The sequence below is a fragment of the Arabidopsis lyrata genome (genome assembly GCF_000004255.2).
Source record: "Arabidopsis lyrata subsp. lyrata unplaced genomic scaffold ARALYscaffold_7, whole genome shotgun sequence".
Taxonomy (NCBI): domain Eukaryota; kingdom Viridiplantae; phylum Streptophyta; class Magnoliopsida; order Brassicales; family Brassicaceae; genus Arabidopsis; species Arabidopsis lyrata.
Window position 1 is genome coordinate 17,794,187 of NW_003302549.1, and position 25,629 is coordinate 17,819,815.

General features: G+C 31.8%; 4 protein-coding genes across 6 annotated transcripts; 1 reads left to right on the forward strand and 3 right to left on the reverse strand.

Annotated features, from left to right (window-relative positions):
* Window positions 1-592: 592 nt before the first annotated feature.
* On the forward strand, window positions 593-2,933 carry LOC9306473 (GDSL esterase/lipase At5g33370). Of its 2 annotated transcripts, none has more exons than XM_002868350.2 (5): window positions 593-992; window positions 1,082-1,209; window positions 1,299-1,541; window positions 1,941-2,193; window positions 2,486-2,933. In XM_002868350.2, the coding sequence occupies exons 1-5, from the start codon at window positions 749-751 to the stop codon at window positions 2,716-2,718; spliced, it is 1,101 nt and encodes a 366-aa protein (XP_002868396.1). In that variant the 5' UTR covers window positions 593-748; the 3' UTR covers window positions 2,719-2,933. The 2 variants fall into 2 exon arrangements, with proteins under 2 accessions (XP_002868396.1, XP_020875300.1); XM_021019641.1 differs by having other exon boundaries at window positions 645-992; window positions 2,503-2,627.
* Window positions 2,934-4,776: 1,843 nt separating this feature from the next.
* On the reverse strand, window positions 4,777-6,489 carry LOC9304469 (aspartic proteinase CDR1). The gene has a single exon (XM_002870356.2). It carries the CDS (start codon window positions 6,376-6,378, stop codon window positions 5,071-5,073), a length of 1,308 nt encoding a protein of 435 aa, XP_002870402.1. The 5' UTR covers window positions 6,379-6,489; the 3' UTR covers window positions 4,777-5,070.
* Window positions 6,490-7,289: 800 nt separating this feature from the next.
* LOC9306474 (aspartic proteinase CDR1) lies at window positions 7,290-8,959 on the reverse strand. Its single transcript, XM_002870357.2, has one exon. The coding sequence runs from the start codon at window positions 8,767-8,769 to the stop codon at window positions 7,447-7,449; it is 1,323 nt and encodes a 440-aa protein (XP_002870403.1). The 5' UTR covers window positions 8,770-8,959; the 3' UTR covers window positions 7,290-7,446.
* A 12,631-nt stretch (window positions 8,960-21,590) lies between these two features.
* LOC9306475 (phosphoenolpyruvate/phosphate translocator 1, chloroplastic) lies at window positions 21,591-24,544 on the reverse strand. Of its 2 annotated transcripts, none has more exons than XM_002870358.2 (9): window positions 23,988-24,544; window positions 23,263-23,385; window positions 23,024-23,176; window positions 22,746-22,831; window positions 22,576-22,660; window positions 22,373-22,492; window positions 22,231-22,299; window positions 22,010-22,139; window positions 21,591-21,927 (listed from the first exon to the last, which is right to left on the reverse strand). In XM_002870358.2, the coding sequence occupies exons 1-9, from the start codon at window positions 24,363-24,365 to the stop codon at window positions 21,851-21,853; spliced, it is 1,221 nt and encodes a 406-aa protein (XP_002870404.1). In that variant the 5' UTR covers window positions 24,366-24,544; the 3' UTR covers window positions 21,591-21,850. The 2 variants fall into 2 exon arrangements, with proteins under 2 accessions (XP_002870404.1, XP_020874622.1); XM_021018963.1 differs by having other exon boundaries at window positions 21,591-21,903; window positions 22,049-22,139; window positions 23,988-24,485.
* Window positions 24,545-25,629: the final 1,085 nt, after the last annotated feature.

A 25,629-nucleotide genomic window follows, 5' to 3' on the forward strand; every position in this document is an offset into this window, starting at 1 on the left:
TTACAATGATAATTTTGTATTAAATATTTATGCACTGCATACATTCTCAGATATGCAAAAATTTTAGCAATATATGTGATGTTTGATGGAATTCCAAATAGATTCCTTTTGAAAGTTTTAAATAACAAATTGGTGAATGTTTCTTAGTTTCTCTGAGTTTGTTAGTCTCATTGTTTGGGTGAGTCAATTCAATAGATCGATGCACAAGCTAACGTTTTGATTTGATAAATAACATCTATATAGGTAATATGAAATTTCTATTTTTGTAGTATTAAATTTTCTTACAAAAATTTGAGACTGGATTAGGCAAACGCTGATAAATGAAAAATTCTAGTAAATGAATGAATAATTATTTATGCAGTCAATAGGTGTAGTAGTTATTATAAATAGCAAATTAAAAAAGCACTGTATAATTTAATATGGATGAAAAATATAACACATTATTTATTTTAAAAAAAAAAAACTTTTACCACCACTTATTTATTCTCAACCAAAATCACAACTCTAGTACATTTAGAGTTGTCTAACTTTAAAATCAATCTAACACCAATAGGTAAAAGCTGGTGAAGACCTCCCCTCCATTAATGCCCCCATTTTCCTCTCTATTACTTTTTACATATGCACCTATATATACACAGACAATCAGATTTTCTTCTACATCCTCATCTCAGAGCAAACACCAAAACAGAGTTCACAGAGCATATTCATTGATTTTTCAAGATATTACCATTTTCAATATATATATACAATGCCGACCTCGGTGACTAATTTGGCACTACTAGGGTTTTGCATTCTGCAAGTGATGAGCTTACTTGTCCCGCAAGCAAATGCTAGGGCTTTCCTTGTGTTTGGAGATTCCCTCGTCGACAATGGTAACAATGACTTTCTAGCTACCACTGCTCGTGCCGATAATTACCCTTATGGTATCGATTTCCCAACTCACCGTCCTACCGGCCGTTTCTCCAATGGTCTTAACATTCCAGATCTCATCAGTAAGCTTTTTCTTATTCCCCAACGTTACCAAAGTTACATTAATAATAATAATAATAATAATAATAATAATAATAATGATCTGTTATAGGTGAGCATTTGGGTCAAGAGTCTCCAATGCCGTACCTTAGTCCAATGCTGAAGAAGGACAAACTCTTAAGGGGAGCTAACTTCGCCTCCGCGGGTATTGGAATCCTTAACGACACCGGAATCCAGTTTGTAAGTTCAACCGGAATAAATATTACCATCGGTTAACGGCATTCTTAAAATCTTGATGCTGAGAGGTGTTTTGACAAATTTCAATGCAGCTGAACATAATTAGGATCACGAAGCAGCTGGAGTACTTCGAGCAGTACAAGGTTCGAGTGAGTGGGTTGGTCGGAGAGGAAGAGATGAATCGGCTTGTGAACGGAGCTCTTGTCCTAATAACACTTGGAGGAAACGACTTCGTCAACAACTACTACTTGGTCCCTTTCTCTGCAAGATCTCGTCAATTCTCTCTTCCTGACTACGTTGTCTTTATCATCTCTGAATACCGCAAAGTCTTACGGGTTAGTTAATCAAATTACAAGCTAAATCTTATGGCTTATTCAACTAGTGATTCTATGAACTTTTTCAAAATTTCATTTCTAAGGAATACAAATCATGATTAAGATTAAGAATATACTAAACTAATTTGAAGATTTTTTGTCATGGAAAGTAGAGAATTTCGTAGAAAACATTTATGGTTAAAACTAGGCAAGTCATATCTACCCAAGTGATACTTCAAAAAAAAAGGGAACAATAGTTTTTTATTTTTTTTTAAATTAAATGTCCAAATAGAAAATCTCTCACTGTCTCCTCTAAATTCCATCAACACTTCGCCTTCACTAGTGACTAAATCGAATTAATAGTAACATATATGTTGAAACTTTATTATCTCTTAAATACAAATTCAAATTGTTTTGTAGAAAATGTACGATTTGGGTGCTCGACGTGTGTTGGTGACTGGAACAGGGCCAATGGGTTGCGTCCCGGCCGAACTGGCCCAACGTAGCCGCAACGGCGAGTGTGCTACTGAACTACAACGAGCTGCTTCACTATTCAACCCACAACTAGTTCAAATGATAACAGACCTCAACAACGAAGTTGGATCTTCGGCCTTCATTGCCGCTAATACTCAACAAATGCACATGGACTTCATCAGCGACCCACAAGCATATGGTACTTGGTCTTATTTAATTTGTCCCTCTTAACTATTTTTATGTATTTTCCTTTTTATGAAGAGGGGAAAATTTTCATTATAATAACATTATTCTAAAACAGAGTAATATTTGATTGAACATCATGTTATATCGGTCTTAAAATTATTGTAAAGACTTAAGTTGATTTTGGTTGCCACAATGTTTTCAATAAAAAAAATTAAGATTAATATTATAGATTTTACGTATAGTCGTTTCTTTTTTATGCTCGCTCATCGAATTGACTTAGTGATTTACGATCAAATCTTTGGCAGGTTTCGTCACGTCGAAGGTGGCTTGTTGTGGACAAGGGCCTTACAATGGGATAGGTCTATGCACACCATTATCAAATCTTTGCCCAAACAGAGATCTCTTTGCCTTTTGGGATCCTTTTCACCCATCAGAAAAAGCAAGTAGAATCATTGCTCAACAAATCCTCAATGGCTCTCCTGAATACATGCATCCCATGAATCTTAGCACCATCCTCACCGTTGATTCCATGACCTAAGCTTCTACTCATCATCTATCCCAAATCCACTCTATGCTTTGTTTTTGTTTTGCCTTTCTCTTTTATTATGTATTTTTACATTGGTGCTTTAATTAATTTCCTTGAGTTATGTTGTGAGTTTTGTGTTGTTCATCAATAATTTAGTCACCAAATTGTGAGCTGCGAAGTAATATTCAACAATCTTACGAATGTTCACTGTCATCTTTTTTGTTCAATCTTTTTAGTCACCAATTGTTCATCAATAATCGATTATTTCAATGTCATAGACTTCAACTATATGATTGATCACCCTCAAGAAACCTTCTCGGAGCACTTGCATCCTCTTGGTCCTCTGATGCCCTGGCATTCTCAGGTTTGTTTCAAAGCAAAAATACCAAAACTAGCTTTTATTACTTGGCTAACGGTCCAGGACCGCCTAACAACTAGAGATAGATTATTGAGATGGAATCTTCCAGTCCCGGCTACTTGTCTTCTCTGTAAATCTGGTGACGAATCAAGGGATCACCTCTTTTTCCTATGCAACTACACCAAAGCTCAATGGATATATCTTTTTGCTCACTTTGTCCTTCAGCCTACACCAATCTTTACTATCTTTTTAAATTGGATAAAGAAGCCTACCACAAATAGGAAACTGAATGCCATTTGTAAGCTAGTATTCCATGTTTTGGTGTATTTCATCTGGAGAGAGTGCAACTCAAGACTACACTCGGCCTTAGTTCACACTGAAACTCAACTAAAGAGGGAAATCCATCTACTGTTACGACGACGTCTTGCTGGTTTGGACAGAACATCCATCATTACCTCAAACACCACACATGAGACTTATCTCTATCTCTGGTTTGCCAACTTCCAACATCATTAGCTACTGAATCTATCCTCTCTTTTCATTATGATCTTGTAACTCATATGCTATAAGCTTTTATGTTTCTCTTGTGCGTAAGGTCAGTCCTGTAACAATCAGTGTTATTTTCTATAAAATAGTATCTTTTAAAATATATATATGATTGATGTTTAAATCACTTGTAATCTTAAACGTATTTCTACTTTTCTAGCAATCTAATTAGTCAACAGGCGTAGCCAAACATGATATATAAAAAAAATATGTTCTTTCTTTGTATATACGTGTGTTTGCTTGTGGACAAAAATTGGCTTATAAAGAGGCTCGAAGTCGACTAGACGAATCCCTAAGTTGATTAGGATGAATAGGGATACTATGTTAAGATATTCTATTTTCTCGAGTAAGAGATCTCAATGACCTCAAGGGAGATTGGCTCTTCATCTTTTTCTGGATCCGCTTCATTTGCTCGTTAGATGGTCTTTTCTTCAATAGAATATTTACAATTTTTATTTGGATTAAGTGTATAACCTCGGACCACTTGGGGATAAAAAAATGACTCTTCTATCTTTTCAATTGCTCCAAAATAAACCAAAGAGAATTAAAAATTAATATAATAGATAAAAGATAGTAGTATTTCTTGGAAGAGACAATTCTACCTTGTTCTGTTTTTCTTAATCTGTTTTTCATTTGTCTTTCTTCTCTTGAATCATGTATTTGTGGCAACAACCCTAATCCATTGGATAGATAAGCATGTTCGAAATCAACTATCGGTTATTCGATCAATAGGTGACATGCATTATGACCAAGCTCTACAAACATGGTTTGCCTCTCAAGCCTAAGAAGCTAGATAAAATCTCTCAACCACTTTTCAATGCTCTGTTTTCTCAACCACTCTATTTCTCAATTTTGTGCTCTTTTATTTCTTTTTCAAAATTTCAAAAGGATACTGATGAAAAAAGTTTTTTTTTTTTTAAATATAATTTAACATTTTATTCAAAAAAAATTATATTCAAAAAAAAAAAAAGAATTATGTATCTGTGTATAGTTTTGTTTTGGGTTATAACACTTGCTCCAACTAAACCAAGCTTTACCAACCATTTTGTACAGATTTTTCTTTTTTTGTTGATCAATAAATGAATTTAACATTTCAATAAAAAAAAAAAAAAGTAGTATTTCTAACAAATTTCGGTAGTAAAAAAGACAAATTTCGAATAAAATAATGGAATTGACTTCTCAGTTTTGTTTCCACGGTAGAGATGATTATAAACTAAAGAGAGTGTTGAGATAGACAATAAATATTTATCGAAACTTAGTTGATAAAAGGATTTTTGGAAACAAAGGTGCAAACTTACTCGCCTATGAAAGGCGATTCTATTACATGCTATGGTCCTGCCTGAGGGAATGAAACAAAAGAAATTCAAATAACTACTTAAGGCTAAAATGAAATCAGCCATAATGATAATTGAAAACATACTTTTGAAAAAGGAAATTAGCCACATGCTGAGATGAACCATCTACATCTTTGCACAATCCGTTGGTTTAAATGACATTGTTTTGGAAGCAGTGTCGTATCCAACAAGAAAGTTCTTCTGCGCCACATTCCCGTATATCCCATTCCTATAAAAACTCATGCCAAAGGCCAAGCAAACCAAATCTTCTGTGACTTTGAAAAATGAATTATAGGGATAAAGCTTCACATCTGCTCCTTCGAAATGCATAGTAATGACTGGGATATTCAGATCTGCGGTTGCATTGTAACACAGACTCGAACCGATTCTTTCATCTTTCGACTTATCTGCATTGATTAAGGACGCAACAGCATTCTCAATCTCGATATAATATTTCACTGGTAAAAGCGTTAGAGTTGTGCCCGAATCGATGACCATGTTTCCCTTGATATTTGAGTCTGGGGTTTGCATATTCTTGCTTCCCACGCTAATAGATTTTAGGGTTAGATAATAGAAGGTATCTCGAGACTTCACGACCAAGGGAGTTGAGACAGTTCCCGGTCCCGACACAACGGCATTAGTTCCGAAGTTGATCTTGCTCGTTTGATCATTTTCAGGTACCAAGCAGTATGAGAATTTACCGTCGATGGAGTCTCCGAGTTGCTTAATGAGCGAAACTGCACCACCACCAAGTCCAACGACTCCAGAGCTCTTGTTTCTAAATGTTACAGCGTTGTTCTGACCACAACCGATGATAATATTCTTAAGCTGCACCGGGCGGTTATCGGTGGAGCCGAGTGTTAAGGTATCCACAGCGAACTTACCCATTGTGTATGAGCCATCCGCGTAAGACACAAGGTAAGAGCAAGTTTTATCTTCTGTGGAACAAGAGGCTTGATTTTCTAGGGCAGTACATTGGCTTGAGGAGCAAGAAACGTCTTTGTATGTGGAAGACGCTTTAGGGTCAAAGAGAGGATCAACTTGAGTGTAACAATCATCACAGGGTTTGCACTGCGTCCAGATGAGATTACTTCCAGTGTCAGCGACCGCCATGATCGGGGAAGGAGGTGTTCCAAGGGATAGGTTCATGAGATATTCACCGCCACATGGGGTGATATCAGTTTGTGGTGAGTTAAGTGATGCATCCATTTCAGAGAGATCAGTGAAATGGGAAACACGGTTAAATGATCGGTGGATAGCGTTTCTTATACGCTGGGAAGGGGTTTCCGCCGGGTTATAGAATGGCGATTTAGGAGAATCACGGTGGATCAGATCGGTGGTGAAGCCTAGTTTTGGTTTGGCGTTTACGTTTGAGAGAATATGTGAAGAGAATAAACATAGAGACAAGAGAACTGAAGTGAATAGAGAGACCATTTTCTTGATTTTTAGTTTAAGTGAATGGTGAGTTTTTACTTTTGACAATCTGATGAGTAATATTTATAAGGTATATTAGATAAGGTTATACATGATGACATTCTTACGTTTTTAGAAAATTATCTACAAATTGTATTATTTACGTTTACAGAATCTGACAAATAAGAAACAATAAAAGTGGAGATTTTCTCATTTTAATGCATATGTTTTTTTCCTTTTATTTTCTTGACCAGGAGTATACAATTCATTCATATGGACGTGTTTATGGTTTGGTACGTAGATCTCATTGTTATGTTTATCTACAGCTGGATTTTTATGATTCATGATCTAATTTTGGCATGCAAATTGAAGTTTCACAGCAATTGGACAGCTTTGAAGCGTTTGAAGACTTCCCGTCACCAATTTAGATGAATTGGTCAGAAACAAAGTCCATTAGAGAATCTCATAATATCCATGAAAGATGAGCACATCGAGTTATCCTGAAAATTAAATAAATACAAACGGCACCATATAAACGGAATTTTTTTAGATAATTATAGTTTCTTTTATGTTAAAAAAATGTTCTTATATTATATTTTGATTTCAAATTTCTTTAATAAATCAAAAAATATAAAACGCAAAGAAAATTTTAAATTAAACATATCCCAATTTTATCACTTAATTTAAAATGTATAATATCAATATGGAAATGAGAATTTCATTTTCTTCCAAAATATACAGATTAATAAAAACTAATTTAAAAATATACATTCATATAAAATATATTGATTTCTTATAAGAAAATTATAAAGAAAACTAATTGTATTATAAAATAATAGTTGAATATTATCAAAATATTTATCTATAATCCCATTGAATATAGTCAAATATAGAACACATCAAAATATAATAGTAGGAACAATATAAATCCTTAAAAGTAATTTTGAATAAGAATTAAAGATTATGAAGATTTGACGAAACACTACTACATGCGAATCAAAAAATTCAAAAGAACTAAGGCTGAAATTAAATCAGCCATTATTATCATTGAAAACATATTTGTGAAAAACAGAAACAGTGTTCAACCATCTACATCTTTGCACAATCTGTTGGCTTAAATGACACCGTTTTGGAAACAGTGTCGTATCCAACAAGAAAGTTCATTTGTGCCACGTTCCCGTATATGGAGAAACTCGGGCTCCCGCGGAAGGCAAAGCAAACCAAATCCTCCGAGATTTGTACAAAGCAATTGGAGGGTTTCAGATTCACATCTGCTCCATCGAAATGCATAGTAATGGCTGGAACTTTCAGATCCCCGGTTGCACTATAACACAGACTCAAACCGGTTTGTGGATCTTGTTTCTTCTCAGCATCGATTGAGGAAGCCACCGCATCCTCGAGCTCGGAGTAAAATTCGGTGGGTAACAACGTTAGGGTTGTGCCCGAATCAATGATGATGTTTCCCTCGCCACTTCCAGAATCTGAGCCAGGGTATTGGACTTCCTTGCTTCCCACGCTAATAGATTTTAGGGTTAGATAATAGAAAGTCTCTTGAGACTTCGCGATCAAAGGAGTTGAGACAACTCCTGTTCCCGACACAACAGCATTGGTTCCGAAGTTGATTTTGCTCGTTCGATCATTTTCAGAAGTTAGAGGAACCAAGCAGTATGAGAATTTACCGTCGATGGAGTCGCCAAGTTGCGTGATGAGCGAAACCGCACCACCACCTAGTCCGACGATTCCAGAGCCCTTCTTGTTAAACGTTCCAGCGTTGTTGTGACCACAACCAATAATAATATTCTTAAGCTGCACCGGGCGGGTATCGGTGGAGCCGAGCGTTAAGGTATCCACGGCGATGTTACCCTTTGTGTATGAGCGATCCCCGTAAGACGTTGAGTAAGAGCAAGTGTTGTCTTCTGTGGAACAAGAGGCTTGATTTTCTAGGGCAGTACATTGGCTTGAGGAGCAAGAAACGTCTTTGTATGTGGAAGACGCTTTAGGGTCAAAGAGAGGATCAACTTGAGTGTAACAATCATCACAGGGTTTGCACTGCGTCCACAGGAGATCACTTCCGGTGTCAGCGATCGCCATGATCGGGAAAGGAGGTGTTCCAAGAGATATGTTCATTAGATATTCACCGCTATTTGAGGTGAGATCAATTTGTGGTGCGTTATCCGATGCATCCTTTTGAGAGATATCAGTGAAATGGAAAACACGGCTAACGGATCGGTGGATAGCGTTTCTCAAACGCTGGGAAGAGGTTTCCGTCGGGTTATAGAATGGCGATTTAGGAGAATCACGGTGGATCAGATCGGCGGTGAAGCCTAGTTTTGATTTGGCGTTTGCGTTTGAGAGAAAAGGTGAAGAGAGTATACAAAGAGACAAGAGAACTGAAGAGAATAAAGAGGCCATTGTCTTTATTTGAAGTTTAAGTGAATGGTGAGGTTTTACTTTTGACAATCTAATAAGTTCATATTTATAATATGTTAATGAGATGGTGGTCAATAACTAATAATAAATAGTGAATTCTTACGTTTTGAGTAAGTTATCTGCAAATTATATCATTTGTGTTCAGAGAATCTGACAAATAAGAAACAATAAAAGTGAAGATTTTCTCATTTTTATGCACATATTTTTTTCCTCACGAGGAGTGTATACCATTCATTCATATGGACGCGTTTATGGTTTTCTTGTATATCTCCATGTTATTTTATCTCTTAATTCTAACATATTTTCTTCTTCTTTAATTAAATCATAGATTCTTCATTAAAGTATTCAGCGAATGTAACTGGATATTTTCATAATATAACGATTCCTGATCTTCTAATTTTGGTCATGTATCATTAGGTTAGGTATGTACAATGTGTGACTTTAGGTAAAAAAATATTCATTTACTAAATGATGTTCGATCCGTGTTATGTACAAAAAAATTAACTTAAAAATGTTAGTTAGATCAGTCTACTTTTTAAAAAAATGGATATAGTTTCGAAAATATCAAGAAATTAAAAATAGAGAATCTTTTGAATATAATTTGAAGATCAGTACCTACTAAATTTAGTGATAAATTAAAGGATTTATTACCCATCTTAATATATATGCTATATTTTTATGTGATAACATTGTGATAATTCTATTAAATTAATAGTTTGACTATATATATAGTCATAATTTTTTAATGTAAGAGAATTATCAAAAAATAAAAATATAGCATGTTATCAATACAATTAAAACAAAATAAGTTTCTCCTTACCAAAAAACTAAAAAATAAAAATAAGTCTCTACTGTATTGACACATAAGCCATTTTGTGTTAAAAAAAACTCACACATCACTAAAAAGATAAACCAATCAAAACAAAACAATACATACACATCAGCTCTATAAGTGACATATCAGCCTAACAAATCATTAAAGAGACAAACCAATAATAAAAACTAGGCCTGCGACTTTGAGCCGATCGGTTTTTTCAGTTTCGGTTAGTCGGTTTTTCGGGTTATTCGGAAAATGAAATCTGTACCGAACTAACCGACTAACAATTTCGGTTCGGTTCGGACACGGTTATTTCGGGTTTTGCACTTCGGTTATTCGGTTTATAATTTTTGGGCCATTTGATTTGGGCTTTGTAAAAATTGGTCTTTGGCCCACACAAAAAAAAAAAAAAAGAACCTGAGGTTTGCCGTGAGAGAGAGAAAACGATAGAAGGGTGAATCTAGGAGTGGAGTCGTGGAGACTGGAAACACATCGACGACGAGATCTAAAGGATGAAGATCGCAGTATATAAAATGATGATGATGGTCCTAATCGAAGGAGAAGATGACGAATCGAAAAGATGACGAATCGAAAAGAGGATGAGTAATCAAAGAAGAAGATGATAAGATAAAGCGAAGAAGAAGATGATGAATCAAAGAAGAAACAAACTAATCAGAGAAGAAGACGATGATGGTGATGATGAATCGCAGAAGATTCAAGAGAAGGTGAATCAAAAAAGAATTGTAGATGGGTAATGACGGCTAAGTATTAGGTTAGGGTTTTTTTTTTTTTTTCGGTTAACCGGTCGGTTCGGACGAACCGAACCGAAAATCTCGGTTAACCGATCCAAAATTGAAACCATTCCGATCGGTTACACTTAATTAAGAGAAACCGAACCGATTTGCCCAAACCTCGGTTTGGTTCGGACAAATCGGTTCGGACAAAATTCCCAGGCCTAATAAAAACAAACAATTAGTATACATCAGTAATACATTGCACTGGGCACACACAAAAGAAAACATCTATATCGACACATTGACAAATTTATTATATGGAGTTTATCAAATATCTAAATGTAAACTTTAAATTTATAATTATTTTACAATTAAAACAAAATAAGTCTCTTTAACATTGACACATCAGTCATTTTATGTTATAAGAAGCTGACATATCATTAAAAAGATAAACCAATCAAAAAAACAATTAATACACATAAGCTCCAATAGTGACACATCATTGAAGAGACAAACCAATCATAACAAAACAATTAATATACATCAAGTTACTTTGCACAAACAAAAATAATGAAAAAAAGAACAAAACATTAGGTTATATTAACACATTGACAAAGTTTATTAAATAGAGTTTATAGTTGTTTTTAGATCATATTTATATCACTTAAGACGTTTATCATAAAACTTAACAATCAACATGGTCCGATTCAATTTACCCATTTTACAATTATAAGAAATAGATTATTTACCAAAACAAATATCTTATTTTAAAGGATTTTACACATTTTATGACCAGGTTTCAATTTTTTCTTCAGAAATTCACCTATCGAATCGATAGAAACGAGTATCTTTATTGTCTTCAAGAGATTTTTTTAGGTTAACAGTATATCAGATTATTAACTTTTTAAGCGCTAAATACAAATTGTGCGATCAATACGTAATTGTTTGTTTAATAAATATTTAGATGTATAAAAGTCACTCTGCTAACATCAAGATTGTGACTTTTGATCATCAACGAATTTGGTAAAACAAAATATAAAAGATTCAAAGAACAAGAAACATTGCATAAATGGAAGAATGATTTTATATTAAATTACTAGATTTTACTAGATTTATATTAAATATTGCACCGGATGATTTATTTTTAAAGTTAGTATAAAAATATTTTGTAAATTTTATCCTTATAAAATATTTATTTATATTATAGTTTACAATTGTTATTAAGTAACGGTATACCACGAGTCCACGAGATAATTGTTAATAAACTGAAGATTTAACCCGTATTAAAGCGGCATGTTAATAATATTTATAAATATTGATTCAAATTCGTCCGTCATATAAATCCGTTCCGAAAGATAACCCGTTCCATAATTTTTTAACTCGTCCCGTGATTTGTTTTTATTATAAAATTTTATGATTATTTATTATATATAAAAGTTTACAAATCATATGATTCTCTAAGTCATCTATATTTTAATAAACTGAAGATTTAATCTGTATTAAAGCGGCATGTTAATGATATTTTAAAATTTTATAAATATTGATTCAAACTCGTCTACCATATAAATTCGTTCCGAAATATAACCCGTCCTATAACTTCTTAACCCGTCCCGTGATTTATTTTCTAAAAGTAGTAATTTTTAAAATTTAACGATTATTTATTATATATAAAAGTTTGCAAATTGTATCATTTACTAAGATATTTATATTTTATAGTTTACAATTGTTATTAAGTAATATTATACCACGGGACAATTTTTGGTTTTATACAATCTTTTCTAAATGAGATTCATTTAATATGCCTAATATTAGTGGTATTAAAAAAAATTAAAGATTTAATCCGTATTGAAGCGGCAGATTAATGGTATTTTAATTTTTTTATTATTGTTGATTCAAAAACCCATCCCACCAAATCCGTCCGGCCAAAAAACTCATTTATTTATTGATGTTGATCTTATTTAGGATATGATTCTGAATCATTGTCTAAATATTTTAATCGATGTAGAACGTTGAACACATATTTTCGTCAATTGGATAATATATGTCCGTTTTTAAAATTTCAAATCACAGTATATATATGCAGAGAAAAATTGATTGTTTTTTTTACTTTATGTATTATATGATGATTCAAAACAGTTAAAAGCAAATCAAACAAAGATGACAGCAGAATCATAATTCTAAATTTTAATCAAATCTTCTAAATATCTAAATTATTTAATATGGAATATCCGGTGTATGAGTTGGGTTAAATATAATCCGACCCAACATACTTTCTATGACCAAAATTTGTAAACGGGTCGGGTATCAAATGTATCCGAGAATAATTTTACCCACCCGACTCAAAAGTGACTGCAAAAATACTAGTATAGATTATGCATACAAAAAGTTATGTTAAATAATTATTGAGATCTAATGGTTTAAAGAAGAATTTTTTAAAAATGAAAGATTAAGTTAACAAAATTTTAGTGCGATTAAAATTATGGTCAGTGACAGCTTAACTAAGAGGGCAAACAGTGCAATGACAAGGGGCCCACAAACTAAGGATACCAGAATTTATTTTTTTGTAAGATTACTTGCACATGATTATGTACCTCCGCGTTGCGCAGGATTTTAGTTTAAGTTTTTTTTTATCAATGCGATTCTTTGAATTATTTGAATTTTAATAGATTTTACTTTACTTGTTTTCATTATCTTTCCATAATAGTAAATATTTTTCACACTTTTTATTACAATTTTGTCTTGTTATCTTCTATGATTCACTCATCATCTCCCTCCATCTACTCGCTTTCCATCTTATATTGGCTCGCATATAATATACTCATATATGGACTCATTCCTACAAACATCGGATTTCAACATCAAATTTTGCACTTTATCTTGACCATTTGAAAAATACAAAAAATAAATTATCGTATATAATTTGACATATATTATGATTCTATATAGCATTCTTAATGTTGATTTTCGTAAAATTTGTAACTTACGAATTCATATAAATCATTCTAATTTTAAAATATTTTTTTTTAATCCTCAACTTTTACTTCTAATTAAAAACTCTTCAATATCCTATTATTATTCTATTTTCCAAATAGCATTTGCAAATATTATTACTACACAGTTTCTTATTCGATTGGATTATTTTATTTTTATTTATGATTTTTAGGATATTTTTTGATTTATTTCAAATCACTTTAAACTTTTTCGATCCATGTTAAAACTTCATAAACACTGACTAATATTTAGTTTTTCTTTTTTAGGTATTCATTTGATTTTTTCTAAAAAACTCACCATTTGTTAATTTAGAAAACACTGATAATATTAAAATTTTTATTAATGTAACTATTTATATTATATTATGATTATAAATAATAATATCTACTCAATCCTACTTATTTTTAATCAGTATCATGAATTGATACTTTAACATTAAAAATATATTTTTAATTTTAAAAGTGTAGTTTTCAGAAATAAATTACTTTTTATTTTCAGTAAAAACCTTAGATTTTGTATTTTTTTAAGTCTTTTTTTATTGTACTAAATAATGTAACTTTCAAAAATGATTGTTTTATCACTAAAATATAGAGAAATATGTGATAAGTTAGTTTTTCATATCTCTTGTCATTTAGAATATTTACTCATTATATGTTAAGATACGATTATCTAATTTTATATTTATCCAATCTCTATTTAATATAAATTATAAAATGTGTGAATTAATTATAGTTTCAATGTTTTTGTTTTAATAAATAAAATATGTGGAGCCCACACAAAATTAAAATAGGATGACTTGGATGATGATGTGGATACCCTAGATAGAAAGACAAGTCTCCCATTATATATAGGAGGTGTTGAAAAATTCAACTCTTTAGTAATAGTAATGGAATGTTGAAAATGGAGAAAAAGTAACGTGGATACGGAAAGGTTGAAACTTTTCATATGCGCGCTGCGCATGAAGCATCTACATTTTGTTTTGTTTTTTCCAAATAAAAAATAAATTATTAAGATGATGACACTTGTTATATTCTTATTGGCGGTTGAAATAATTGAGATTTTTATCTCATCCTATCTATTCACACGCGCGCTGCGCATGAAGCATCTACATTTTGTTTTGTTTTTTTCCAAATAAAAAATAAATTATTAAGATGATGACACTTGTTATATTCTTATTGGCGGTTGAAATAATTGAGATTTTTATCTCATCCTATCTATTTAAGATCAATTATTATATAACAAACAATTTTCTTAAAAAGCTTTTTGTATGAAAATTCATAACTTTTAAGCTTTATAAATAATGACTTGGTTCATTTCATTTGGACTCATAGAAAAACACCAGTTCTACTCTAGGTGTTTTTATTCTCCAATCTTGTTTATTATTAATTGTGTTGTGTGCTTGTATCGTATTGTATTCGAAGTTTTTGTAATAATAATTTTTTTTTTATTATTATTTGAAATAATCTAGTTATGAACATAAAATAATTAAAAAAGTTATTAAGAATTATGTCACTTTTAATTTAATTTAATTTTATCAACAATTATTATTAATATGCAATCACGAAAATAAAAATATATAAGAAAATAAGAAAATGAAATAAAAAAAAGTGGGGTGGACCGTTAGATTTTATTAAACGAAATCATTGCAGTGTTTAAAAATTAGGTAGAGTGTTGAATTATTATGTGGAAGAAAGAGAAAATTATGTGGAATGTTAAAAAGTGAAAAATGAAGATATTGAATAAATCTATATATACATTTTTGGATGACTTTTAGCAAATAAATCCTGGAGTTGGAATGTATTTACAATGGAATGCCACTGGTGGGTCGGGTTTTTGTTTATTTTTTGACCCGAAATCGTTTTAAACGGATCTTCCTTTAATTTTGCACAAAAAAAAAGACATTAAATGGTTGTTATTATTGATTACACGTTTTGAATTAAAGATCCATATTTCAAACAATTAGTTACTAACCAATTATTCCCCAAATCTCTCAATATTAACTCGACTATATTTTGAAAAATATCTCATCCGAGATCTCAAATCTCATTTAATTACTACCAACTTAACATTTACGATAATCCTACTAACCATATCTACAACAAGAGAATTAAAATCAATAAATTATTTACTCATCTCCAAGTAAAACATTAAATATATTCGCCGGATTAAAAATATTTGCTCTAATCTTTTGCAATAATCTCGCATCTTTCTTTTCAAAATTTCGATTATTTAATGTGATTCCCCTAATTACTCTCACGTAACAAATCTTGAAATCTAATTAGTTTAAGAAATTTCTATAAAAAATCTAAATAGTATCCTACATTTCCGTTTTAATACCTATTTAATAGTATACATGCACATATAATAATTACTATCTATATATACATTTTTGGATGACTTTTAGCAAATAAATCCTGGAGTTGGAATGTATTTACAATGGAATGCCACTGGTGGGTCGGGTTTTTGTTTATTTTTTGACCCGAAATCGTTTTAAACGGATCTTCCTTTAATTTTGCACAAAAAAAAAGACATTAAATGGTTGTTATTATTGATTACACGTTTTGAATTAAAGATCCATATTTTAAACAATTAGTTACTAACCAATTATTCCCCAAATCTCTCAATATTAACTCGACTATATTTTGAAAAATATCTCATCCGAGATCTCAAATCTCATTTAATTACTACCAACTTAACATTTACGATAATCCTACTAACCATATCTACAACAAGAGAATTAAAATCAATAAATTATTTACTCATCTCCAAGTAAAACATTAAATATATTCGCCGGATTAAAAATATTTGCTCTAATCTTTTGCAATAATCTCGCATCTTTCTTTTCAAAATTTTGATTATTTAATGTGATCCCCCTAATTACTCTCACGTAACAAATCTTGGAATCTAATTAGTTTAAGAAATTTCTATAAAAAATCTAAATAGTATCCTACATTTCCGTTTTAATACCTATTTAATAGTATACATGCACATATAATAATTACTATCCAAATGCGTTCTTTACAAAAAAAAATTTTATCGTTTAGATTTGATTTCATTATTTATTAGAGAAATTATATTCTATCAACCCGAAAATTACAAACAACTCTCTTAACACTATAAATCTATATATACATTTTTGAATACAATTATGAAATAAATCCTGGCTTTCACTACTATTTACAATGGAATGCCACTAGATTTAATTCTTAAGATTTGGAAAATTAAATAAAAGATATGAAAAAAAGATTTTGGCTCCAAAGATCTTGCTTAAATATGATGTTTCCTTTTTTTGTTAACGATTTTAAAGCAAGTTTTGTTATATTTCTGTTTGTTTTCTTAATTAGTTAATTTACACTAATTGTATTTGATTAATTTTTTTTTTGGTCGTAACTATGATTCATAATCAACACTAAACTTAGATTTTTAGTTGGTTTTGATTATAACTATAGTAAACAACATCTATATATTATTACTTTATTATAATAAAAACATTAAAACTATATGTTTTTTAAAGCAAACTTATAAATTGACTCGAATTGTATATGTTTTTAAATAAAAATATTATTAAAAAGAATTATAACAAAATGATGTTTAATTTCATGGGACGGGTTATATGGTGGGACGGGTTAGGGTCGATATTAATACGGGACGGTATACTACGGGTGAAATCCTAGGATTAACAATCAAATACAGTTATATAATCTTAAACACTAAATAAAATAAATAATATTAACAAAAAAATACAACTTAAAATTTAAAAATTATTGTTATAAAAAAATCGACCCGAAGTATCGCGGGGTAATATATATATAATATATACATATGTAAGTATATTTAACCAAACAAAACAATAGGTTATATCTATAGATAATTTTCAAACTTTTGTTTAAAGTATAGCCCCGCGGTGTACCGCGGGTTAAAATCTAGTTTAGCATTATACACCATATAAAAGAAGTTTTCGTATGAAGAAAAAAAATATCAAAAGGGGCCCATAAATGTTTGTATTTATTTTAAAACATGACAAAAGCTTTTTTATTATTGGCCTAAAATTAGGTGGTTATTTACTTTAGCCCAATAAATCTAAATTTTATATTGATTTAGAAACATAGGAGAGCACGAAGTTACAAAAAAAGCTAGGAAGGAAGAGCATCATGAAAACTTTTTGTTTTGTGGCTATTTTATTTATATTTGTTGGAAGAAAATTTGCAAAATAACCTTGTTGCTTTCTTTTTGTAAACCTTGTTTATTTGGTTCTATATTTTTGTAAACGTTTTTTTTTTTTAATATAAAGGGCCCTTTTTTATGCCTTGTGGCCTATCAAATGATCAAGCTGGTGATGATTATGGTTGTGCACCATAAATATATTTAATGGAAATAACATAAAGTTTTTGAAGTATACTAATCGATGATAAATATTTACATCTATATATACATTTTTGGAGACATTTTTGAAATAAATCCTGGAGTTGGAATGTATTTACAAGAAATGCCATTGGTGGGTCGGGTCAAAATTCATATATAGAACCCGGAAATCTTTCAGTCGGATATTGCCTTAATTATCTATATAATATTCCATAATTAATAATATAGATATTTTGAAGATTTGGTTTAGATTTTAAATTATGATTCCCTTATCATTTTTGTTTGACTTTCTTATAACTTTTGTAAATCATCATATAATATATAAAATTAAAAAAATATATTAATTTTTTTCTGCATATATTGTGATTCAAAATTTTAAAAACGGACATATATTACTAAATTAATGAAAAATATATATGTTCATGTGGGACTAAAATGTTTAAACAAGGATTTAGAGTCATATTATAAATAAAATCAAAATTTATCTAAATCTAAATAAACATGAAGCTTAACTTAACAAGCATCAAAATTTAAAAGTTTGTCTACCGTTTAATTGATATATTCAAATCAATAAAAAAATTATAATATTATGAAATTTGAAAACATATAAAAAATTAAAATAATACGGGACGACTTATATTGCAGGACGGGATTATATGACAGGACGAGTTTGAATCAACATTAATAGAAATTTAAAATATCATTAACATGGAGCTTCAATACGAGTTAAATCCTCATTTTGTTATTTTTAACACCACTAATATTAGACATATCGAATCAAGCTGATTTAGTTAAAATTTTGTAAAACAAAAATTGTCTCGTGGTATACCTTTACTTAATGGCAATTGTAAACTGTAAAATATATATAAATGTCAAAAAATGATACAATTTGCAAAATTTTATATATAATACATAATCATAAAATTTTAAAAATTACAAATTTTGGAAAACAATTCATCCGGCGTTGTACCGCGGGTTACTCCCTAGTATATTACAATTTAAAATCATAACATTTATAAAGTTATACACATAAGCTGTGACTGGTATGCAATGTAGAAGATTTTTTTTTCTTCTAGATTCAAACAATTGTTTTTGTTATCAAAGCATTTTTTTTGTTTTGGAAAAAAATTTTCTCCTACCTAAAATGAGAAAAAAAAAATTCTTCTTAATTCTTCTATTTTCTTTTACATCAGTCACACCCTTAGTAAAAATATTAAATAATATAAAACATTATGGATTTGATTGATAGAAGCTTTGGAAGCTGTGTGTACAACGCTTCTTTATTTTTACGGCTTCGAATACAAACACTATTTTCGGGAAAATTCCCAAAAAAACCTCAACTATTTAATATTTGCCAGAAAAAATCTGAACTTTTTTCGTCGTCGGAAAAAAACCCAAACTAATTTACCGCTGACAATACAAACACAAACTATTTTTTTTTTCCAATTTTCTCTCGTCTCCGTTACGGGCGTTAACTCCGTCGTTGACGCCGTTACTATTTTTTGGAAAAATTCTTGGAAAAAACCCAAGTTATTTAATTTTGCCAGAAAACTACCTAAATTATTTGTTCGTTGCCAGAAAACTACATAGATCAACATTTTTCTTCTCTTTTTGTCTTCCATGAACAATGTAAGGTGGTGAAAGCTAATAACTTTATGTGTTCCCTTGAACCTCATACAAGTTTTCAGTTTTCACTATTATTTAGGACAATTAAATTTAAGAACAAAAATATACAATTAGATTAGTCGATTTTCAGATTTCTCAATTAGATTTGTTTTTGGATCTATTCAGACTTTACAAATTTTGGAACATCATCAATAATGGAACTCTAAATTTCATAAGAGCCTCAAAAACCTTAGTAGATCTTCAAAAATTCTCTATAAAACTCGAAAAAAAAAAACTCAAATCAAGCAAAATCCACCAAAATTGAAGCTAAAGCTAGCTTAATCAAACCAACTCAACGCTTAAAAAAATGACTAATCTAATTGTGTTTTTTGGTTCTAGTTAGAAAATTGGGGAATCAACAAATTTAATTGTGAGTTTTATTCTAATTGGAAAATTGAAAAACCGATTAATCTAATAGTAGTAAGAACTTGTATGAGGTTGAAGAGATTACATAAAGTTATGAGGTCTAACTACCTTAGAGCATGATTATTGGTAGTATCTTAGAAATAAATCTTAAGAATATTTAAGTAATATATTTGTAAAAGTGATAGTTAAGATATAGTATTTTTGGGTTAAGATTTTTGTGTGATTAATGGTAGGTTCTTAACATGTGGTTCTTAGAAAGAAAAAAATTAATACAAAAATAAAATTTATAATTATAGAAAATTTAATAATTGTTGCAAATTAAAAAAAATTAAAACATACATGAAATACAATTTATATGAAACACGCAATTCCATCTCATTTCTCCTCTCAATTCGTCGGATCAACAGCCTCAGAGCAGGATTTCGCCGTTTTGGTTTCGAGGAAAAGAGAGAGAGAGAAAGGTCGAGAGGGAAATAAAAAAACGAAAGGTTTTTTTTTTTGGCTTTGTTGTTTCTTCAAATTAATCAGAGCAAGACACGTGCTCATATCTAAAACTCATCAACAACATCTTAAATAAGATATACATCTTAGCATTTGATTGAACTATTCATTAAATTTAATAATTTTTTCCCTTAAGATATGTCTAAGATACCTCCTATAATCCTGCTCTTACATTGTTAATGAAATAAAGAAGATGAGGAAAATGTTGATATGTGTATTTTCTAGCAACAAAAAAATAATTCAGGTATTTGTTTGGCAAAATTAAATAACTTAGGTTTTTTTAAGGAATTTTTTCCAAAAATAGTAACGGTGTCTACGACGGTGTTAACGGTCGTAACGGAGACGAGAAGAAATTAGAAGAAAAAATAGTTCGTGTTTGTTTTGTCAAAGGTAAATTAATTTGGGTTTTTTTTCTAACAACGAAAAAAGTTCAGGTTTTTTTGACAAATATTAAATAGTTGGGGTTTTTCTGGAGTTTTTCCCCATTATTTTCTAGAAAAGAAAATTTTAACCACAATTTTAAACAGGAAAGAAAAAAAACTCTTAGTTTTTGCTTAATAAGAAAGCCAAATTTCTACAACACACAAAAAAATGCCTCGAGCTTTTCTCTTTCTTCTTCTACTGCTCTCGTCATCTCTCCTTTCCATTTTTTGTTCAACATTCACTTTCCATTCCATTTTATCATTTCTTTGTTTCCTCTACGAGAAAATGATTGTTCCCCTAAGTATAACCGATCACATGGCCACCCCCATAAAATTAATATATCTATATTTACACAAAGTATTTTAATTTGCATGGTGACATACACAAACTAACATAAGTTATGTGACCAACACTGTAACCCTCGGTTTCTATCTCTCAATGTGACCCAACATTTTTCTGTTTTTCAACATTAGTACCGAAAAATAAGTTCAACAGACGAAACCAAAACAAAAATGTAATATCCAACGAATCCAATTGATTTGCATGCACATAACTTTTTCTTCATTCAAGTAGACATAAAACAAGAAAGAAACCGCGATCAAATATGAAAAATCATATCTAATGAATGATGGTCCACCATAAATGTTGTGTCAAATAGAAAGACAATAGTTGATTGTATTTGTGGCACAACCTGTGTTAGTTAGTGCATAAGTTACTGATACATTTAATAGTCTGCAACATCCTAAAACTAGAGCCAAAAAAAATCTAGTGCCTCTACATCCATATTTCTTAGAGGCATTGAACTGTAGATAACAACTCGTGCAAACTACTAAATCGGTGCAAATCAAGAGGTATTCCCAAATACTTAATACTTTTTATCACCATATCAAAAGGAACAATTCACGTGCTCCTAATAAACCTTAAACGTGTAAACTAAAAGCACCAATGAAAATGTGTTGACAAGTTATTCTTGGAAAACTGTAAGAAATTTAAGAGTTTAGCATTTGTCTAGGCACAGAAGAGAACTTATAACAAACTCTAAGAGAACCCATGGCTGCAGCAAAAAACTTAGAAAGCGATAATGAAACTTCGTGAACAACCCGCAAAAGAATAAAACCATCTATCTGAAAACTTCAGCTCAAGAAATTGTATAAAAATCCAAAGCGCGGGAGTTATAGGACATTAGGTATTAGCAGATATTTGCTTAAGCAGTCTTCGGCTTTGGCTTAATACCCTTAACTCTGGAGTATAAGAAGACACCCGCAAGGGCGATCCCAGTTCCTGCAGCAGAGACAAAAATAAGCAACAATGAGCACCAAAAGATTGTGTATTCACAGAAGCCGAGAATAAGACTGTATATTACCAAAAGCATTAACAGGCGAGACGGGTGTCTTGAAGAAGATGACAGAGCTCACAATAACCACAACACGTTTCACACAGTTTCCAACAGAATGTGTAACCGGTGATACTCTCGCCAATATCATGTACGACACCTGTATTTTCCGCATTTCCCAAAAGTCAATTCAATCTTTATATGCTCAAGTGAAGCAACAAAGTCATTAAGAGAAAAAAAAAAAGCCTTACCTGCTGGTATGCGTGGAAGCAGAGTGCAGCAATAAGAGACTTTGTATATATTTGTTGAACATTCACACCCTGCAAAACCGAGATGGGTTGTTAAATATTTGTGAAGGATACAAAAAAATAGTTTGGTATATAATAAACTCACAGCAGATTGAATGTATGAAGGAGTGAACTTGATGCCTTCCGTAAAGAAAGTCACAGGAGCCATCAGAACGAGAGACATCAATGTTATAATTGAGAAGAGAGTGATGTTGTCCAGAGAATCCTGCCGAGAAACACAATCAAGTTTTAGTTAATTTATTCCATAACACATCAAGTGAAAATTTGATTCAGGCACAGGAAACTTACATCTTTCTTAACCATGACTTTCTTACTCAGCACATTACGGGATTGGTTAGTCAAGTTTGATGCCATTGCACTCAAAAATCCAGCCCTGCCAAAAAACAAATAAACTTAGTAAATACATGAAAGTTATCAGAAGACTAGACAATCACCAACTTAAATGTCGACAAACTGACCAGTTAAATGAGACCTCCGAAATTGAAGCAAGTGCAACTCCACCAACAATTGGTACAATGGCACCGAGTACCCATGGAGTAGGCGTCTGAGAAGAAGTTAGTAAATAAATTAGGCTTTACAAAAACAAAACAAAGGCAATGACTATAGAGTATCATACATAGGCCGTTAGAAACAAGAAACTCATAGCAACTTAGTCCAGACAGGAAGACAATAGGCATGAGTGCATCAATCAACTCCGAGATGTCAAAGAAAAACACAAATAAAAAAAAGAGCTCACCTCTCCGAGAAACATAGCAGACAACAACACAGAGAAGAAAGGCTCCATAGCTTTAATTGTGTGAGTAAAGGAAACAGAAACTTTCCCAAGACTCATGTTCGTAAACAGATTACCAAGTGTGTGCACAACGGCAAGCGGCAAGATGGCAGCTAGCTATCAAGGAAAACATATCAGAGTGAGTGACACATCTCCAGAACAAGTAGCTTTTAAGCGAATTTACAGCTTAAATAAAAACACACCTGAGCACCACTGATCTTCGGTCTCTTGTACAGGTTAAGAACCCACATGATAGTAATGAGCACACTACCGACTGCAAACTGAACCAAAGTGACAGTCATTGGAGCGTGTAGAGCTTTCAAAACCTGCAAGAATAAGAAGAAACAAGAAACAACTATTGGTTCTCTCAAAATCAAGCAATAAAATCAGCGAAACACATCTCTCTCCTGTATAAGATATAATCAAATTTCTGAATTCTTCATCATAATCAAAACATGATTGAACACAAAGATGAATCTAAACCTTTACATTCTGAGAAAGTTAGTTCCATATATCAGAATTATGAACTTATCACAATTAGCGAAAACACGAAAATTTTCAGAATCAACGGGATGAATCTTTCTACAGTATCCTATGACTGTAAGATATCACAAATTTCTGAATTCTTCATTCTAATCAAAGCTAATCAAAACACAATTGAACACAAAGATGAATCTAAATCATTAAGGTTACTTCAATATATCAAAATGATGAACTTATAACAATTTGCCAAAACACAATGAAAACTAAAATTTTGGGAATCAGCGAGACGAATCTCTCAACAGTATCCTATAACTATAAGCTATAATCAAATTTCTGAGTTCTCCATTGATTCAAAACAGAGAAAACAGTGGACTAGACTAAGCATGTAGAGAAAACGAAAACATTGGGGACAGATACAATAAGCAAAAGAAGGAAAGGCTTGTACCTGTTTATTGTAGATGTTGAAGTAGATATTGAAAAGGTACCACATAGCAAACAACAAGCCAAGTTCTAAAATCTTCGTCAATTTCCCACTGTTATCTCCTTCCTCAGCACTTTCAGGAACTGCAGTAGCGGCGGTTTTGAAACGATTCGTGTCGAGAGAGTGAGAGATCGACGAAGGAACACCGGACCAAGCTCGGAGAGGCGAATCAGATGAAGCGAGACGCCAAGATCGACGAGATAAAGAAGGAATAGAGACAACATTTGGAGAAATGTTTAGATCGCTTGAAGCGGTGGTTAGGGAATGGTGGCGGAGAGAGAGCCGCCGTGGTTTTAGGAGAGGGAGCGACGGAGAGAGGGAAAATACGGCGGAGCTTTGCATCGTGGAGATCTGAATCAGAAGTTGGTGAGGAAGGCGTTGGAGACTCCGTCGAGTGGGTTGGTTGGTGGGCTGAAGAAACCAAAATATGCTACAGAAACAATTATGGAATTGGGAGGCGTCTTATTATTTATTGAAATGACAAATGTGAGAAAGCGTTTCTATATTTTTAACCTTTCGTTGAAAAGTCCGCCTTTTAAAATTTTAATTGAAAGTTTAGTAAAAGCATTTACTTCGCGATTTTTCTCTGTAGAAATAAACTTAAAGCTTATGCAAAAATTATAAAATATGATTAGGATATCGTGGAGTTCTTTTGTGGAATTTCCGATTGCTTGCAACCCCATGGTGAAGGCTTGTTGAAGAGCATGCCGGATGGCGATTACGAGGCATAGTCTTAAGCACCAAATCATCGACATAACATCAATACTTTCATGTCAAAAGGCACGCACACCTCAATCAAGCAAAACACACTCTTGACTAAGGGAACGTCAACTAACATTCAAACAGAAAAAAAATCCAAGCGATCACATCGTCATATAACGCAAAAGAACTTCACTGTTAGTCTCCTAGCTATGTGATTATAGAGATCCAAGCCAACTATTCAAAATTTGGTTATAAAGCTTGAGTCATATATCTTTTTATAAATACTCTGCTTCTACCAAAGTGTTTGTAACGCCCCCGGACCGCTCTATGACCGGACAAGCCACGGGCGACCCGGAAACGCTACGTTGAAGATGATCGACAACAGTTCAGTAGAGGTTCCAGATAAACCAGTTCCTTAACCAATCCATTATTGATCCTCTTCCCACTATGAACATCACTTAGGCTTGCCAACCCTTGTGATATCCTAGTGTTGAGCGACCCGGACGAGGTCTTATATCATAGATCACTCGGATTTGTTTCCGATAAAATCTTTCGTACTTAGTGTATATAGCTTTCACTTGCAAAATGTTACCAAATGCGTATCTTTAATCGGATCCTTGTTAAAATTTACATAATAACAAGTAGTTTTGCAGAAGCAATGTAAATACCCTATTTCCGGCAACTCCCTAGTGTTCATCTTCCCTTAAGGTTTTCCCGCTACGGTTGCCTGCAAAACAAGTAGAGTCATGAGTAATCTAAGATTACTCAGTGAGCTGGGTAGTACTAACACGCATAAGGTAACTCTCTACAAATCAACCTAATTCATCAAGTAAACAAACATATCAGAGATCACGGAACACGCAGCAAGCATCATTATCATCAAGTAAACATATAGTCTAACAAT

What these genes read in the sequence shown, in the direction of transcription:
- LOC9306473 (XM_002868350.2), top strand. Translation starts at nt 749, where the DNA reads ATGCCGACCTCGGTGACTAATTTGGCACTACTAGGGTTTTGCATTCTG. An exon ending in TAACATTCCAGATCTCATCA is followed by an intron (nt 993 to 1,081) that starts GTAAGCTTTTTC and finishes GATCTGTTATAG; the next exon opens with GTGAGCATTTGGGTCAAGAG. An exon ending in AATACCGCAAAGTCTTACGG is followed by an intron (nt 1,542 to 1,940) that starts GTTAGTTAATCA and finishes ATTGTTTTGTAG; the next exon opens with AAAATGTACGATTTGGGTGC.
- LOC9304469 (XM_002870356.2), bottom strand. Translation starts at nt 6,378, where the DNA reads ATGGTCTCTCTATTCACTTCAGTTCTCTTGTCTCTATGTTTATTCTCT.
- LOC9306474 (XM_002870357.2), bottom strand. Translation starts at nt 8,769, where the DNA reads ATGGCCTCTTTATTCTCTTCAGTTCTCTTGTCTCTTTGTATACTCTCT.
- LOC9306475 (XM_002870358.2), bottom strand. Translation starts at nt 24,365, where the DNA reads ATGCAAAGCTCCGCCGTATTTTCCCTCTCTCCGTCGCTCCCTCTCCTA. An exon ending in CGAAGATCAGTGGTGCTCAG is followed by an intron (nt 23,177 to 23,262) that starts GTGTGTTTTTAT and finishes TTTCCTTGATAG; the next exon opens with CTAGCTGCCATCTTGCCGCT. An exon ending in CTTCATACATTCAATCTGCT is followed by an intron (nt 22,300 to 22,372) that starts GTGAGTTTATTA and finishes TCGGTTTTGCAG; the next exon opens with GGTGTGAATGTTCAACAAAT.